Consider the following 19,573-nt stretch of genomic DNA (forward strand, 5'->3'; position numbering starts at 1 on the left):
AGCAACGCCCAGGAGGAGGGGCTTGCCACTTAAAAGAGAACCAGATACAGCTGTCAGTGTGGGAGTCTGAGTGGAGAAGTTGGAGAGTCTGAGAGGAGAATTTGGAGTGTTGGATTGGAGAAGTCTATGTTGGTTAACCTTTGTGGAGCAATTGGTGTGCTCTGTTCTTAAATTAAAGTCAAGAATACTTTCACCTTGGCGCCTCTGCCCAATCATTCCCTGGTGGGACCCACGACAGTTGGTGTCAGAAGTGGGATAAGCAGATGGCTGGCCGCAAAAAGGTGAGACACAGAGGTCTGCGTGCCCAGAAGGAGGAGATGGAACCAACATCGGATGCAGTCCCTCTGTTGTCCAATTCATCCTCTGAGGAGGAGGTGGTAGATCCTGGTGCCTCGGGTGGTTCTCCAGGCCTGACCAAAGGCCCAGAAGGTGACTTGGCGGCTATGATGAGAGACTTCCTCCGTGGACAGCAGCAGCGGGAGGACAGATTCATCGCTGCCCTCCAAGGTTTGGAAGCCTCTTTTTCCAGGGCAGAGCACCATTCTGGTCGGCGGCGTAACATCAGTCCCAAAGCCGCTGGACCAAGCTCAGCCGCAGTGAGTAGCCCAAGGTTGGATCTGCCAACACCAGCTGCAACGTCCCGTCGACGGCATCCAGTGGCACAGGAGGACTCCAGCTGGTCAGATCAACCACAGAGCAGAGTCAGTTTACAGCCACCTGATTGGAGACCTTACATGGAGCCAAAGGTCCCTCCATATCAGACAGGTGAGGACATTGAAAATTACCTGCTACGTTTTGAACGGATTGCCAGGACGTGGAGATGGCCAGAGACAGAGTGGGCATGTCGCCTGGTGCCACTGCTGTCCGGAAAGGCGTTGGAGGCCTACACAGCAATGGACGAGCAGCAAGCCCACATCTACAAGGACCTGAAAGACGCACTCCTGGTAAAATTTGACATCTCGCCAGAGACTTACCGTCAGCAGTTCCGGTCTACTGTGGTGCCATCTGGGGAGAATCCGACTGAGACATACCACCGCCTGAAGGGCCTCTACCGTCGCTGGATCCGCCCAGAGCAACACAGCAAGGAGCAGATCGGGGAGATCGTCATCCTTGAGCAGCTGCTGCGTGTGCTTCCAGCTGACGTGAGGACGTGGGTGAAGGAGCACGACCCGGAGGATGGCCTCACCGCTGCCCGGCTTGCGCTGCAGTATCTCAACGCTCGACGAGGAGCGTCTGCACGGCCGTCGGGTGGGGATCAGCGTCTTCCCATTCAAACCGCTCCACTGAGACCTGCACGGAGAGACTTCCATCAGGCAACGCAAGGTACCAACCCAGCACCTAACCAGCGAGCGGCGGGTAAGGACCTTGTGTGTTTCTATTGCCAGCAGATTGGTCACAAAGCCTCCGTATGTCCAATCCGCAAGACTAAATTCACAGGTGCTTGCTACGCACCCAGGCCAGAGACTGTCACAGGAGCAGGGCCTGTGCACATGGACAAAGACACTTTCCAGGCACTTAAACAGGTGACTGTGAACGGACAGCAGGTTACTGCTATGTTGGACACGGGCAGTTTTGTTTCTCTGGTCAAACAGAGTTTAATCCCTTTTGGTGGACTTGATTATAGCAGGCAAACAAGTGTTGTGTGTGTTCATGGCGACCAACATTTGTACCCAAAAGCGGATGTAACAGTGACCATAAATGAACAATCCTATCTTTTGACTGTCGGGGTGGTAGAGAACCTACCTGTTGATTTAATTTTGGGGTGTGATTTACCTATGTTGGGGGACTTATTAAATGAGGCTACTAAAACAGCTAAAGCTAATGATGAGCTAGCTGTTACTGTCTCAGCACCTGTGCTAACTAGAGCTCAGGCTAAAGCGGGAATGCAAAGTCTTCCACGTTTGGATGACGATTTCTTTGATGGAGGCAAAGAAATGCCCAGAAAATCCCGTCGTCAAAGACGGTTTGAGAAAAAACTTAAGTTGCTGGATCCTGAGATCACAACAACAGCAGAAACATTTGACATACCAGCTGACATTTCGGCTTTGCAGAAAGAAGACCAAACTTTAAAACCATTGTTTGCCAAGGTGACAACAGAGAGTGACAAATGTTTGGGAAATGTGCGGTTTATTGTTGCTGATGATGTTCTGTATGCAGCTGAAGGTGAACACCTACGGTTAGTTCTTCCAACCACCTGCAGGCCACTCGTCATCCAATTAGCGCACACACTCCCATGGGCGGGTCACCTGGGTCGTCACAAAACCTATCTGCGGGTTAGTTCACGTTTTTTCTGGCCATCAATGTACACTGACATTCAGACGTACTGTGCAACATGTCCTACCTGCCAGAAAACTGCAATAACACACAAGTCTGACAGAGCATTACTACACCCACTTCCTATAATTTCCACTCCATTCAGGAGAATAGCCATGGACATTGTTGGACCTTTACCTAAAAGCAGTAGCGGTCACGAATACATCCTGGTGGTCTGTGATTATGCTACACTGTTCCCAGAAGCTTTTCCCCTGCGCACCATTACAGCTCCTGCAGTCATGAGAGCGTTAATTCAGTTTTTCTCCAGAGTAGGAATACCGGATGAAATTCTGACAGGCCAAGGAACCAACTTCACCTCTCGGTTGATGAAACTGTTCCAACAGCAGCTTGGCATCACTGCCATCAAGGCGACACCGTACCACCCACAGACCAATGGCTTGGTGGAACGTTTCAACCAGACCCTGAAGAGGATGCTGCAGAAGTTCGTGAGTGACACAGGGAAGGACTGGGATCGTTGGCTACCATTCCTGTTGTTTGCTTATAGGGAAGTCCCACAAGCTTCAACAGGCTTCTCACCATTCGAACTCCTCTATGGCTGGGATGTCCAAGGCCCACTGGATCTCCTCAAGAAGAGCTGGGAGGCCAAATCCACAAAGACCTCAGAAAGGGGTGTGATCCAGTTTGTCCTGGAGATGAGAGAACGGTTGGCAAAGTACAGGGAAGAGGCAGAAGTCAACCAACGAGAGGCCCAAAGGAGTCGGAAGACGTGGTACGACCAGCAGGCCCGTCACCGTGAACTCCTACCAGGTCAGAAGGTTCTGCTACTTCTTCCCTCTTGTACCAGCAAACTACTGGCAAAGTGGCAAGGGCCATACACCATTCTCCGCAGGATGGGACCTGTCACCTATGAGGTGCACCATCCTGACAAAAAGAAAGAAAAGCAGACATACCACGTGAATCTACTTAAAGAGTGGAAGGAAGGTGCTAACCATCCAACAGAGAAGTCTTTGCTAGTCAGAGCTGTGAAGACTGAGGAAGACTTGGACTCTGATCTGGGAGCACTGACTCACTCAACCCCTCCGTCTCTGTCACATTTACCTCCGGAACAGACTACACAGATAATGGACTTATTTCGTGAAACGCCATCTCTTTTTTCTGCACAGCCAGGAAGAACTACACTCATTAGCCATTCCATACGGCTCAAAGATGGACGACCAATCCGGCAACGGCCTTATTGGGTACCACAGAAGTTGGTGGGAAGGCTGAACGATGAGGTGAGGAAGATGCTGGAGCTAGGTGTCATCGAGCCGTCCAACTCAGAGTGGAGCAGTCCGGTGGTGATCGTTCCCAAAAAAGACGACTCACTGCGGATATGCATCGACTTCAGGAAACTGAACGCCGTTTCGGAGTTCGACGCATATCCAATGCCGAGGATTGACGACCTGCTGGAGAAGATCGGGGCTGCTAATTTCATCACCACTCTTGACCTATGCAAGGGTTACTGGCAAGTACCTCTCAGCAACACCTGTCGACCATACACGACGTTCAAAACACCTGCTGGACTGTTTCAGTTTACAGTTATGCCTTTTGGTCTGCATGGAGCACCAGCCACGTTCCAACGGCTGATGGACAGGGTGCTGCAGGGATGTAACCACTGTAGTGCAGCCTATTTGGATGACGTGGTGATCTACAGTCACACCTGGGAGCAACACCTAGATCACCTGCGTCTGGTCCTGAGGAAACTACAAAATGCAGGCCTGACCTTAAACGTGAGCAAGTGTGAGTGGGCCCGGAAGGAAACTCGTTACCTGGGGTACCTGCTGGGAGGTGGTGAGGTGCGTCCGCAGGTGGATAAAGTTGAAGTTATCCGCAATTGCCCTCGACCACGCACCAAGAAAGAGGTACGCTCCTTCCTGGGGTTAGCTGGATGGTACCGGCGGTTTGTCCATCAGTTCGCCACCATTGCAGCTCCTCTCACTGCCCTTACAGAGAAGAGGCAGAAAAACCACGTGACCTGGACAGATGAGTGTGAACAGGCTTTCCAAGCATTGAAAAATAAATTGTGTTCCTGTCCTGTTCTCAAGAGTCCTAACTTTGATCAAAGGTTCCTCGTCCAAGTGGATGCCTCAGCAGTCGGACTTGGTGCTGTCCTGGCTCAGGGAGACCCAGGTGAAGAGCGACCAGTCCTGTACCTCAGTCGGAAACTGCAGCCGAGAGAGACAAGGTACTCCACTGTGGAGAAGGAAGGACTTGCCATTAAGTGGGCGTTGGATAGCTTGAGGTACTACTTACTTGGCAGAGAATTCGACCTTGAGACAGACCACAGGGCCCTGACATGGATAAATACCATGAAGGACCACCACAGCCGGCTTACGCGCTGGTATCTGGCGCTTCAGCCGTACAAATTTAACGTACGTCACCGTCCCGGAAAACAAAACATAGTGGCAGATTTCCTGTCCATATTGCCGCACATCGCCAATCTCCCAGAGGAGGGGGATGATGTGACGGTGTAGAACCGTCAGCTGCCGCTGCAGGCGCACACGCATGCACACACGCTCGCACACATACACACGTGCGCATAGACGCGCACGCTCGGACCCGGTAACACGTCATTTACATCAGCTTACCCTTTTCATTCCGTCCCTATCCCTCTGCAGGTAGCCCTGGGTGCACACTAGGTTGCCGACTCACCATCCCCATGCATACATTAACACGAAGCACACACGACGCCAACATTAACGTTGGTTTGTTTACCCGGAAGTAACCCGGTAACCCGGAAGTGGTCATGGACACCCTGGGTCATGTGACGCATCGGTCACTGTTTGTATTTATTTTTATTGATGATTACTGTTATTTTTCTGTACACGACACAGAATGTTTAGTTGAATGAAACTGGTTATTCCTGTATGTTTATTTATGTTGTTGAACAATGCAAACACTTCTCCCTGTTTTCTCTTTGGACTGATGGAGAGCAACGCCCAGGAGGAGGGGCTTGCCACTTAAAAGAGAACCAGATACAGCTGTCAGTGTGGGAGTCTGAGTGGAGAAGTTGGAGAGTCTGAGAGGAGAATTTGGAGTGTTGGATTGGAGAAGTCTATGTTGGTTAACCTTTGTGGAGCAATTGGTGTGCTCTGTTCTTAAATTAAAGTCAAGAATACTTTCACCTTGGCGCCTCTGCCCAATCATTCCCTGGTGGGACCCACGACAAACTGCTAGTTTTCAGAGAGTCATTCAACTTTTCACTGATAGTGTCCCACCTGGTGATGTCACATGAAAAGTTTCAGAGGGATCTGATGTGGAATTTCAAAATAAAACCCAATTGAAATCTGATATAAATGTGTTTTTGCCATATGTTTACGTATGTCAAAAGAAAAAATAAAACTGATAGTTTTCAGAGAGTCATTTCACTTCTCACTGGAAGTGTCCCACCTGGTGATGTCATTAATAAGTTTCAGACAGATCTGATGTGGAATATTAAAATTAAACCCAATTGAAATCTGATATAAATGTGTTTTTTTATCCATATGTTTACGTTAGTCTAAAAAAATAACTGCTAGTTTTCAGTCATTTCACTTCTCACTGATAGTGTCCCACCTGGTGATGTCATTAAATAAGTTTCAGACAGATCTGATGTGGAATTTCAAACTTAAACCCAATTTAAATCTGATCTAAATGTGTTTTTGCCATATGTTTACGTATGTCAAAAGAAAAAAAAAACTGATAGTTTTCAGAGAGTCATTTCACTTCTCACTGATAGTGTCCCACCTGGTGATGTCATTAATACGTTTCAGACAGATCTGATGTGGAATTTTAAAATTAAACCCAATTGAAATCTGATATAAATGTGTTTTTTTTTATCCAAATGTTTATGTTAGACTAAAAAAATAACTGCTAGTTTTCAGTCATTTCACTTCTCACTGATAGTGTCTCACCTGGCGATGTCATTAAATAAGTTTCAGACAGATCTGATATGGATTTTCAAAATAAGACCCAATTGAAATCTGCTAAAAATGTGTTTTTGCCATATGTTTACGTATGTCTAAAAAGAAAACTGCTAGTTTTCAGAGAGTCATTCAACTTTTCACTGATAGTGTCCCACCTGGTGAAGTCATTAAATTAGTTTCAGACAGATCTGATGTGGAATTTCAAAATAAAACCCAATTGAAATCTGATATAAATGTGTTTTTGCCATATGTTTACGTATGTCAAAAGTAAAAATAAAACTGATTGTTTTCAGAGAGTCATTTCACTTCTCACTGGAAGTGTCCCACCTGGTGATGTCATTAATAAGTTTCAGACAGATCTGATGTGGAATTTTAAAATTAAACCCAATTGAAATCTGATATAAATGTGTTTTTTTATCCATATGTTTACGTTAGTCTAAAAAAATAACTGCTAGTTTTCAGTCATTTCACTTCTCACTGATAGTGTCCCACCTGGTGATGTCATTAAATAAGTTTCAGACAGATCTGATGTGGAATTTCAAACTTAAACCCAATTTAAATCTGATCTAAATGTGTTTTTGCCATAAGTTTGAGTATGTCAAAAAAAAAAAAAAAACAACTGCTAGTTTTCAGAGAGTCATTAAACTTTTCACTGATAGTGTCCCACCTGGTGATGTCACATGAAAAGTTTCAGAGGGATCTGATGTGGAATTTCAAAATTAAACCCAATTGAAATCTGCTAAAAATGTGTTTTTGCCATATGTTTACCTACGCGTAAAAAAAAACCTGCTAGTTTTTAGAGAGTCATTCAACTTTTCACTGATAGTGTCCCACCTGGTGATGTCACATGAAAAGTTTCAGACGGATCTGATGTGGAATTTCAAAATTAAACCCAATTGAAATCTGATATAAATGTGTTTTTTTATCCATATGTTTACGTTACTCTAAAAAAATAACTGCTAGTTTTCAGAGTCATTTCACTTCTCATTGTTAGTGTCCCACCTGGTGATGTCATTAAATAAGTTTCAGACAGATCTGATGTGGAATTTCAAAATTAAACCCAATTGAAATCTGATATAAATGTGTTTTTTTTTATCCAAATGTTTATGTTAGACTAAAAAAATAACTGCTAGTTTTCAGTCATTTCACTTCTCACTGATAGTGTCTCACGTAGCGATGTCATTAAATAAGTTTCAGACAGATCTGATATGGATTTTCAAAATAAGACCCAATTGAAATCTGCTAAAAATGTGTTTTTGCCATATGTTTACGTATGTCTAAAAAGAAAACTGCTAGTTTTCAGAGAGTCATTCAACTTTTCACTGATAGTGTCCCACCTGGGTGATGTCACATGAAAAGTTTCAGACGGATCTGATGTGGAATTTCAAAATAAAACCCAATTGAAATCTGATATAAATGTGTTTTTGCCATATGTTTACGTATGTCAAAAGAAAAAAAAACTGATAGTTTTCAGAGAGTCATTTCACTTCTCACTGATAGTGTCCCACCTGGTGATGTCATTAATAAGTTTCAGACAGATCTGATGTGGAATTTTAAAATTAAACCCAATTGAAATCTGATATAAATGTGTTTTTGCCATATGTTTACGTTAGTCTAAAAAAATATCTGCTAGTTTTCAGTTATTTCACTTCTCACTGATAGTGTCCCACCTGGTGATGTCATTAAATAAGTTTCAGACAGATCTGATGTGGAATTGTAAAATAAAACCCAATTGAAATCTGCTAAAAATGTGTTTTTGCCATATGTTTACCTATGTTAAAAAAATAACTGCTAATTTTCAGATTCATTTCACTTCTCACTGATAGTGTCCCACCTGGTGAAGTCATTAAATTAGTTTCAGACAGATCTGATGTGGTATTTCAAAATAAAACCCAATTGAAATCTGATATAAATGTGTTTTTGCCATATGTTTACGTATGTCAAAAGAAAAAATAAAACTGATTGTTTTCAGAGAGTCATTTCACTTCTCACTGGAAGTGTCCCACCTGGTGATGTCATTAATAAGTTTCAGACAGATCTGATGTGGAATTTTAAAATTAAACCCAATTGAAATCTGCTAAAAATGATCTGATATAAATCATTGAAATCTGATATAAATGTGTTTTTGCCATATGTTTACGTTAGTCTAAAAAAATATCTGCTAGTTTTCAGTCATTTCACTTCTCACTGATAGTGTCCCACCTGGTGATGTCATTAAATAAGTTTCAGACAGATCTGATGTGGAATTGTAAAATAAAACCCAATTGAAATCTGCTAAAAATGTGTTTTTGCCATATGTTTACCTATGTTAAAAAAATAACTGCTAATTTTCAGATTCATTTCACTTCTCACTGATAGTGTCCCACCTGGTGAAGTCATTAAATTAGTTTCAGACAGATCTGATGTGGAATTTCAAAATTAAACCCAATTGAAATCTGCTAAAAATGTGTTTTTGCCATATGTTTACCTACGCGTAAAAAAAAACCTGCTAGTTTTTAGAGAGTCATTCAACTTTTCACTGATAGTGTCCCACCTGGTGATGTCACATGAAAAGTTTCAGACGGATCTGATGTGGAATTTCAAAATTAAACCCAATTGAAATCTGATATAAATGTGTTTTTTTTTATCCATATGTTTACGTTACTCTAAAAAAATAACTGCTGGTTTTCAGAGTCATTTCACTTCTCATTGTTAGTGTCCCACCTGGTGATGTCATTAAATAAGTTTCAGACAGATCTGATGTGGAATTTCAAAATTAAACCCAATTGAAATCTGATATAAATGTGTTTTTGCCATATGTTTACGTATGTCAAAAGAAAAAAAAAAACTGATAGTTTTCAGAGAGTCATTTCACTTCTCACTGATAGTGTCCCACCTGGTGATGTCATTAATACGTTTCAGACAGATCTGATGTGGAATTTTAAAATTAAACCCAATTGAAATCTGATATAAATGTGTTTTTTTTTTATCCAAATGTTTATGTTAGACTAAAAAAATAACTGCTAGTTTTCAGTCATTTCACTTCTCACTGATAGTGTCTCACCTGGCGATGTCATTAAATAAGTTTCAGACAGATCTGATATGGATTTTCAAAATAAGACCCAATTGAAATCTGCTAAAAATGTGTTTTTGCCATATGTTTACGTATGTCTAAAAAGAAAACTGCTAGTTTTCAGAGAGTCATTCAACTTTTCACTGATAGTGTCCCACCTGGTGAAGTCATTAAATAAGTTTCAGACAGATCTGATGTGGAATTTCAAAATAAAACCCAATTGAAATCTGATATAAATGTGTTTTTGCCATATGTTTACGTATGTCAAAAAAGAAAACTGCTAGTTTTCAGAGAGTCATTCAACTTTTCACTGATAGTGTCCCACCTGGGTGATGTCACATGAAAAGTTTCAGACGGATCTGATGTGGAATTTCAAAATAAAACCCAATTGAAATCTGATATAAATGTGTTTTTTCCATAAGTTTGAGTATGTCAAAAAAAAAAAAAAAACAACTGCTAGTTTTCAGAGAGTCATTCAACTTTTCACTGATAGTGTCCCACCTGGTGATGTCACATGAAAAGTTTCAGAGGGATCTGATGTGGAATTTCAAAATTAAACCCAATTGAAATCTGCTAAAATTGTGTTTTTGCCATATGTTTACCTACGCGTAAAAAAAAAAACTGCTAGTTTTCAGAGAGTGATTCAACTTTTCACTGATAGTGTCCCACCTGGTGATGTCACATGAAAAGTTTCAGACGGATCTGATGTGGAATTTCAAAATTAAACCCAATTGAAATCTGCTAAAAATGTGTTTTTGCCATATGTTTACGTATGTCTAAAAAGAAAACTGCTAGTTTTCAGAGAGTCATTCAACTTTTCACTGATAGTGTCCCACCTGGGTGATGTCACATGAAAAGTTTCAGACGGATCTGATGTGGAATTTCAAAATAAAACCCAATTGAAATCTGCTAAAAATGTGTTTTTGCCATATGTTTACCTATGTCTAAAGAAATAACTGCTACTTTTCAGATTCATTTCACTTCTCACGGACAGTGTCCCACATGGTGATGTCATGGAAAGAGTTTCAGACAGATCTGATGTGGAATTTCAAAATAAAACCCAATTGAAATCCGATATAAATGTGTTTTTGCCATATGTTTACGTATGTCAAAAGAAAAAATAAAACTGATAGTTTTCAGAGAGTCATTTCACTTCTCACTGGAAGTGTCCCACCCGGTGATGTCATTAAATAAGTTTCAGACAGATCTGATGTGGAAATTTAAAATAAAACCCAATTGAAATCTGCTAAAAATGTGTTTTTGCCATATGTTTACCTATGTCTTAAAAAATAACTGCGACTTTTCAGATTCATTTCACTTCTCACGGACAGTGTCCCACATGGTGAAGTCATTAAATTAGTTTCAGACAGATCTGATGTGGAATTTCAAAATAAAACCCAATTGAAATCTGATATAAATGTGTTTTTGCCATATGTTTACGTATGTCAAAAGAAAAAATAAAACTGATAGTTTTCAGAGAGTCATTTCACTTCTCACTGGAAGTGTCCCACCTGGTGATGTCATTAATAAGTTTCAGACAGATCTGATGTGGAATATTAAAATTAAACCCAATTGAAATCTGATATAAATGTGTTTTTTTATCCATATGTTTACGTTAGTCTAAAAAAATAACTGCTAGTTTTCAGTCATTTCACTTCTCACTGATAGTGTCCCACCTGGTGATGTCATTAAATAAGTTTCAGACAGATCTGATGTGGAATTTCAAACTTAAACCCAATTTAAATCTGATCTAAATGTGTTTTTGCCATAAGTTTGAGTATGTCAAAAAAAAAAAAAAAAAACAACTGCTAGTTATCAGAGAGTCATTCAACTTTTCACTGATAGTGTCCCACCTGGTGATGTCACATGAAAAGTTTCAGAGGGATCTGATGTGGAATTTCAAAATTAAACCCAATTGAAATCTGCTAAAAATGTGTTTTTGCCATATGTTTACCTACGCGTAAAAAAAAAAACCTGCTAGTTTTTAGAGAGTCATTCAACTTTTCACTGATAGTGTCCCACCTGGTGATGTCACATGAAAAGTTTCAGACGGATCTGATGTGGAATTTCAAAATTAAACCCAATTGAAATCTGATATAAATGTGTTTTTTTTTATCCATATGTTTACGTTACTCTAAAAAAATAACTGCTAGTTTTCAGAGTCATTTCACTTCTCATTGTTAGTGTCCCACCTGGTGATGTCATTAAATAAGTTTCAGACAGATCTGATGTGGAATTTCAAAATTAAACCCAATTGAAATCTGATATAAATGTGTTTTTGCCATATGTTTACGTATGTCAAAAGAAAAAAAAAAACTGATAGTTTTCAGAGAGTGATTTCACTTCTCACTGATAGTGTCCCACCTGGTGATGTCATTAATACGTTTCAGACAGATCTGATGTGGAATTTTAAAATTAAACCCAATTGAAATCTGATATAAATGTTTTTTTTATCCAAATGTTTATGTTAGACTAAAAAAATAACTGCTAGTTTTCAGTCATTTCACTTCTCACTGATAGTGTCTCACCTGGCGATGTCATTAAATAAGTTTCAGACAGATCTGATATGGATTTTCAAAATAAGACCCAATTGAAATCTGCTAAAAATGTGTTTTTGCCATAAGTTTACGTATGTCTAAAAAGAAAACTGCTAGTTTTCAGAGAGTCATTCAACTTTTCACTGATAGTGTCCCACCTGGTGAAGTCATTAAATTAGTTTCAGACAGATCTGATGTGGAATTTAAAAAAAAAAAAACAATTGAAATCTGATATAAATGTGTTTTTGCCATATGTTTACGTATGTCAAAAGTAAAAATAAAACTGATAGTTTTCAGAGAGTCATTTCACTTCTCACTGGAAGTGTCCCACCTGGTGATGTCATTAATAAGTTTCAGACAGATCTGATGTGGAATTTTAAAATTAAACCCAATTGAAATCTGATATAAATGTGTTTTTTATCCATATGTTTACATTAGTCTAAAAAAATAACTGCTAGTTTTCAGTCATTTCACTTCTCACTGATAGTGTCCCACCTGGTGATGTCATTAAATAAGTTTCAGACAGATCTGATGTGGAATTTCAAACTTAAACCCAATTTAAATCTGATCTAAATGTGTTTTTGCCATAAGTTTGAGTATGTCAAAAAAAAAAAAAAAACAACTGTGTGACGGTGTAGAACCGTCAGCTGCCGCTGCAGGCGCACACGCATGCACACACGCTCGCACACATACACACGTGCGCATAGACGCGCACGCTCGGACCCGGTAACACGTCATTTACATCAGCTTACCCTTTTCATTCCGTCCCTATCCCTCTGCAGGTAGCCCTGGGTGCACACTAGGTTGCCGACTCACCATCCCCATGCATACATTAACACGAAGCACACACGACGCCAACATTAACGTTGGTTTGTTTACCCGGAAGTAACCCGGTAACCCGGAAGTGGTCATGGACACCCTGGGTCATGTGACGCATCGGTCACTGTTTGTATTTATTTTTATTGATGATTACTGTTATTTTTCTGTACACGACACAGAATGTTTAGTTGAATGAAACTGGTTATTCCTGTATGTTTATTTATGTTGTTGAACAATGCAAACACTTCTCCCTGTTTTCTCTTTGGACTGATGGAGAGCAACGCCCAGGAGGAGGGGCTTGCCACTTAAAAGAGAACCAGATACAGCTGTCAGTGTGGGAGTCTGAGTGGAGAAGTTGGAGAGTCTGAGAGGAGAATTTGGAGTGTTGGATTGGAGAAGTCTATGTTGGTTAACCTTTGTGGAGCAATTGGTGTGCTCTGTTCTTAAATTAAAGTCAAGAATACTTTCACCTTGGCGCCTCTGCCCAATCATTCCCTGGTGGGACCCACGACAGTTGGTGTCAGAAGTGGGATAAGCAGATGGCTGGCCGCAAAAAGGTGAGACACAGAGGTCTGCGTGCCCAGAAGGAGGAGATGGAACCAACATCGGATGCAGTCCCTCTGTTGTCCAATTCATCCTCTGAGGAGGAGGTGGTAGATCCTGGTGCCTCGGGTGGTTCTCCAGGCCTGACCAAAGGCCCAGAAGGTGACTTGGCGGCTATGATGAGAGACTTCCTCCGTGGACAGCAGCAGCGGGAGGACAGATTCATCGCTGCCCTCCAAGGTTTGGAAGCCTCTTTTTCCAGGGCAGAGCACCATTCTGGTCGGCGGCGTAACATCAGTCCCAAAGCCGCTGGACCAAGCTCAGCCGCAGTGAGTAGCCCAAGGTTGGATCTGCCAACACCAGCTGCAACGTCCCGTCGACGGCATCCAGTGGCACAGGAGGACTCCAGCTGGTCAGATCAACCACAGAGCAGAGTCAGTTTACAGCCACCTGATTGGAGACCTTACATGGAGCCAAAGGTCCCTCCATATCAGACAGGTGAGGACATTGAAAATTACCTGCTACGTTTTGAACGGATTGCCAGGACGTGGAGATGGCCAGAGACAGAGTGGGCATGTCGCCTGGTGCCACTGCTGTCCGGAAAGGCGTTGGAGGCCTACACGAGCAGCAAGCCCACATCTACAAGGACCTGAAAGACGCACTCCTGGTAAAATTTGACATCTCGCCAGAGACTTACCGTCAGCAGTTCCGGTCTACTGTGGTGCCATCTGGGGAGAATCCGACTGAGACATACCACCGCCTGAAGGGCCTCTACCGTCGCTGGATCCGCCCAGAGCAACACAGCAAGGAGCAGATCGGGGAGATCGTCATCCTTGAGCAGCTGCTGCGTGTGCTTCCAGCTGACGTGAGGACGTGGGTGAAGGAGCACGACCCGGAGGATGGCCTCACCGCTGCCCGGCTTGCGCTGCAGTATCTCAACGCTCGACGAGGAGCGTCTGCACGGCCGTCGGGTGGGGATCAGCGTCTTCCCATTCAAACCGCTCCACTGAGACCTGCACGGAGAGACTTCCATCAGGCAACGCAAGGTACCAACCCAGCACCTAACCAGCGAGCGGCGGGTAAGGACCTTGTGTGTTTCTATTGCCAGCAGATTGGTCACAAAGCCTCCGTATGTCCAATCCGCAAGACTAAATTCACAGGTGCTTGCTACGCACCCAGGCCAGAGACTGTCACAGGAGCAGGGCCTGTGCACATGGACAAAGACACTTTCCAGGCACTTAAACAGGTGACTGTGAACGGACAGCAGGTTACTGCTATGTTGGACACGGGCAGTTTTGTTTCTCTGGTCAAACAGAGTTTAATCCCTTTTGGTGGACTTGATTATAGCAGGCAAACAAGTGTTGTGTGTGTTCATGGCGACCAACATTTGTACCCAAAAGCGGATGTAACAGTGACCATAAATGAACAATCCTATCTTTTGACTGTCGGGGTGGTAGAGAACCTACCTGTTGATTTAATTTTGGGGTGTGATTTACCTATGTTGGGGGACTTATTAAATGAGGCTACTAAAACAGCTAAAGCTAATGATGAGCTAGCTGTTACTGTCTCAGCACCTGTGCTAACTAGAGCTCAGGCTAAAGCGGGAATGCAAAGTCTTCCACGTTTGGATGACGATTTCTTTGATGGAGGCAAAGAAATGCCCAGAAAATCCCGTCGTCAAAGACGGTTTGAGAAAAAACTTAAGTTGCTGGATCCTGAGATCACAACAACAGCAGAAACATTTGACATACCAGCTGACATTTCGGCTTTGCAGAAAGAAGACCAAACTTTAAAACCATTGTTTGCCAAGGTGACAACAGAGAGTGACAAATGTTTGGGAAATGTGCGGTTTATTGTTGCTGATGATGTTCTGTATGCAGCTGAAGGTGAACACCTACGGTTAGTTCTTCCAACCACCTGCAGGCCACTCGTCATCCAATTAGCGCACACACTCCCATGGGCGGGTCACCTGGGTCGTCACAAAACCTATCTGCGGGTTAGTTCACGTTTTTTCTGGCCATCAATGTACACTGACATTCAGACGTACTGTGCAACATGTCCTACCTGCCAGAAAACTGCAATAACACACAAGTCTGACAGAGCATTACTACACCCACTTCCTATAATTTCCACTCCATTCAGGAGAATAGCCATGGACATTGTTGGACCTTTACCTAAAAGCAGTAGCGGTCACGAATACATCCTGGTGGTCTGTGATTATGCTACACTGTTCCCAGAAGCTTTTCCCCTGCGCACCATTACAGCTCCTGCAGTCATGAGAGCGTTAATTCAGTTTTTCTCCAGAGTAGGAATACCGGATGAAATTCTGACAGGCCAAGGAACCAACTTCACCTCTCGGTTGATGAAACTGTTCCAACAGCAGCTTGGCATCACTGCCATCAAGGCGACACCGTACCACCCACAGACCAATGGCTTGGTGGAACGTTTCAACCAGACCCTGAAGAGGATGCTGCAGAAGTTCGTGAGTGACACAGGGAAGGACTGGGATCGTTGGCTACCATTCCTGTTGTTTGCTTATAGGGAAGTCCCACAAGCTTCAACAGGCTTCTCACCATTCGAACTCCTCTATGGCTGGGATGTCCAAGGCCCACTGGATCTCCTCAAGAAGAGCTGGGAGGCCAAATCCACAAAGACCTCAGAAAGGGGTGTGATCCAGTTTGTCCTGGAGATGAGAGAACGGTTGGCAAAGTACAGGGAAGAGGCAGAAGTCAACCAACGAGAGGCCCAAAGGAGTCGGAAGACGTGGTACGACCAGCAGGCCCGTCACCGTGAACTCCTACCAGGTCAGAAGGTTCTGCTACTTCTTCCCTCTTGTACCAGCAAACTACTGGCAAAGTGGCAAGGGCCATACACCATTCTCCGCAGGATGGGACCTGTCACCTATGAGGTGCACCATCCTGACAAACGAAAGAAAAGCAGACATACCACGTGAATCTACTTAAAGAGTGGAAGGAAGGTGCTAACCATCCAACAGAGAAGTCTTTGCTAGTCAGAGCTGTGAAGACTGAGGAAGACTTGGACTCTGATCTGGGAGCACTGACTCACTCAACCCCTCCGTCTCTGTCACATTTACCTCCGGAACAGACTACACAGATAATGGACTTATTTCGTGAAACGCCATCTCTTTTTTCTGCACAGCCAGGAAGAACTACACTCATTAGCCATTCCATACGGCTCAAAGATGGACGACCAATCCGGCAACGGCCTTATTGGGTACCACAGAAGTTGGTGGGAAGGCTGAACGATGAGGTGAGGAAGATGCTGGAGCTAGGTGTCATCGAGCCGTCCAACTCAGAGTGGAGCAGTCCGGTGGTGATCGTTCCCAAAAAAGACGACTCACTGCGGATATGCATCGACTTCAGGAAACTGAACGCCGTTTCGGAGTTCGACGCATATCCAATGCCGAGGATTGACGACCTGCTGGAGAAGATCGGGGCTGCTAATTTCATCACCACTCTTGACCTATGCAAGGGTTACTGGCAAGTACCTCTCAGCAACACCTGTCGACCATACACGACGTTCAAAACACCTGCTGGACTGTTTCAGTTTACAGTTATGCCTTTTGGTCTGCATGGAGCACCAGCCACGTTCCAACGGCTGATGGACAGGGTGCTGCAGGGATGTAACCACTGTAGTGCAGCCTATTTGGATGACGTGGTGATCTACAGTCACACCTGGGAGCAACACCTAGATCACCTGCGTCTGGTCCTGAGGAAACTACAAAATGCAGGCCTGACCTTAAACGTGAGCAAGTGTGAGTGGGCCCGGAAGGAAACTCGTTACCTGGGGTACCTGCTGGGAGGTGGTGAGGTGCGTCCGCAGGTGGATAAAGTTGAAGTTATCCGCAATTGCCCTCGACCACGCACCAAGAAAGAGGTACGCTCCTTCCTGGGGTTAGCTGGATGGTACCGGCGGTTTGTCCATCAGTTCGCCACCATTGCAGCTCCTCTCACTGCCCTTACAGAGAAGAGGCAGAAAAACCACGTGACCTGGACAGATGAGTGTGAACAGGCTTTCCAAGCATTGAAAAATAAATTGTGTTCCTGTCCTGTTCTCAAGAGTCCTAACTTTGATCAAAGGTTCCTCGTCCAAGTGGATGCCTCAGCAGTCGGACTTGGTGCTGTCCTGGCTCAGGGAGACCCAGGTGAAGAGCGACCAGTCCTGTACCTCAGTCGGAAACTGCAGCCGAGAGAGACAAGGTACTCCACTGCTGAGAAGGAAGGACTTGCCATTAAGTGGGCATTGGATAGCTTGAGGTACTACTTACTTGGCAGAGAATTCGACCTTGAGACAGACCACAGGGCCCTGACATGGATAAATACCATGAAGGACCACCACAGCCGGCTTACGCGCTGGTATCTGGCGCTTCAGCCGTACAAATTTAACGTACGTCACCGTCCCGGAAAACAAAACATAGTGGCAGATTTCCTGTCCATATTGCCGCACATCGCCAATCTCCCAGAGGAGGGGGATGATGTGACGGTGTAGAACCGTCAGCTGCCGCTGCAGGCGCACACGCATGCACACACGCTCGCACACATACACACGTGCGCATAGACGCGCACGCTCGGACCCGGTAACACGTCATTTACATCAGCTTACCCTTTTCATTCCGTCCCTATCCCTCTGCAGGTAGCCCTGGGTGCACACTAGGTTGCCGACTCACCATCCCCATGCATACATTAACACGAAGCACACACGACGCCAACATTAACGTTGGTTTGTTTACCCGGAAGTAACCCGGTAACCCGGAAGTGGTCATGGACACCCTGGGTCATGTGACGCATCGGTCACTGTTTGTATTTATTTTTATTGATGATTACTGTTATTTTTCTGTACACGACACAGAATGTTTAGTTGAATGAAACTGGTTATTCCTGTATGTTTATTTATGTTGTTGAACAATGCAAACACTTCTCCCTGTTTTCTCTTTGGACTGATGGAGAGCAACGCCCAGGAGGAGGGGCTTGCCACTTAAAAGAGAACCAGATACAGCTGTCAGTGTGGGAGTCTGAGTGGAGAAGTTGGAGAGTCTGAGAGGAGAATTTGGAGTGTTGGATTGGAGAAGTCTATGTTGGTTAACCTTTGTGGAGCAATTGGTGTGCTCTGTTCTTAAATTAAAGTCAAGAATACTTTCACCTTGGCGCCTCTGCCCAATCATTCCCTGGTGGGACCCACGACAAACTGCTAGTTTTCAGAGAGTCATTCAACTTTTCACTGATAGTGTCCCACCTGGTGATGTCACATGAAAAGTTTCAGAGGGATCTGATGTGGAATTTCAAAATAAAACCCAATTGAAATCTGATATAAATGTGTTTTTGCCATATGTTTACGTATGTCAAAAGAAAAAATAAAACTGATAGTTTTCAGAGAGTCATTTCACTTCTCACTGGAAGTGTCCCACCTGGTGATGTCATTAATAAGTTTCAGACAGATCTGATGTGGAATATTAAAATTAAACCCAATTGAAATCTGATATAAATGTGTTTTTTTATCCATATGTTTACGTTAGTCTAAAAAAATAACTGCTAGTTTTCAGTCATTTCACTTCTCACTGATAGTGTCCCACCTGGTGATGTCATTAAATAAGTTTCAGACAGATCTGATGTGGAATTTCAAACTTAAACCCAATTTAAATCTGATCTAAATGTGTTTTTGCCATATGTTTACGTATGTCAAAAGAAAAAAAAAACTGATAGTTTTCAGAGAGTCATTTCACTTCTCACTGATAGTGTCCCACCTGGTGATGTCATTAATACGTTTCAGACAGATCTGATGTGGAATTTTAAAATTAAACCCAATTGAAATCTGATATAAATGTGTTTTTTTTTATCCAAATGTTTATGTTAGACTAAAAAAATAACTGCTAGTTTTCAGTCATTTCACTTCTCACTGATAGTGTCTCACCTGGCGATGTCATTAAATAAGTTTCAGACAGATCTGATATGGATTTTCAAAATAAGACCCAATTGAAATCTGCTAAAAATGTGTTTTTGCCATATGTTTACGTATGTCTAAAAAGAAAACTGCTAGTTTTCAGAGAGTCATTCAACTTTTCACTGATAGTGTCCCACCTGGTGAAGTCATTAAATTAGTTTCAGACAGATCTGATGTGGAATTTCAAAATAAAACCCAATTGAAATCTGATATAAATGTGTTTTTGCCATATGTTTACGTATGTCAAAAGTAAAAATAAAACTGATTGTTTTCAGAGAGTCATTTCACTTCTCACTGGAAGTGTCCCACCTGGTGATGTCATTAATAAGTTTCAGACAGATCTGATGTGGAATTTTAAAATTAAACCCAATTGAAATCTGATATAAATGTGTTTTTTTATCCATATGTTTACGTTAGTCTAAAAAAATAACTGCTAGTTTTCAGTC

The 19,573-nt window shown here is 43.0% G+C and overlaps 1 protein-coding gene across 1 annotated transcript; it reads right to left on the minus strand.

Annotated features, from left to right (window-relative positions):
* Positions 1-282: 282 nt before the first annotated feature.
* On the minus strand, positions 283-1,586 carry LOC144992065 (uncharacterized). Its single transcript, XM_078946693.1, has 3 exons — positions 975-1,586; positions 786-883; positions 283-676 (listed from the first exon to the last, which is right to left on the minus strand). The coding sequence occupies exons 1-3, from the start codon at positions 1,308-1,310 to the stop codon at positions 562-564; spliced, it is 549 nt and encodes a 182-aa protein (XP_078802819.1). The 5' UTR covers positions 1,311-1,586; the 3' UTR covers positions 283-561.
* Between the last annotated feature and the right edge of the window lie 17,987 nt (positions 1,587-19,573).

Source organism: Oryzias latipes, chromosome 4 (genome assembly GCF_053564925.1).
Source record: "Oryzias latipes strain Hd-rR chromosome 4, Olatipes_Hd-rR_3.1".
NCBI lineage: Eukaryota > Metazoa > Chordata > Actinopteri > Beloniformes > Adrianichthyidae > Oryzias > Oryzias latipes.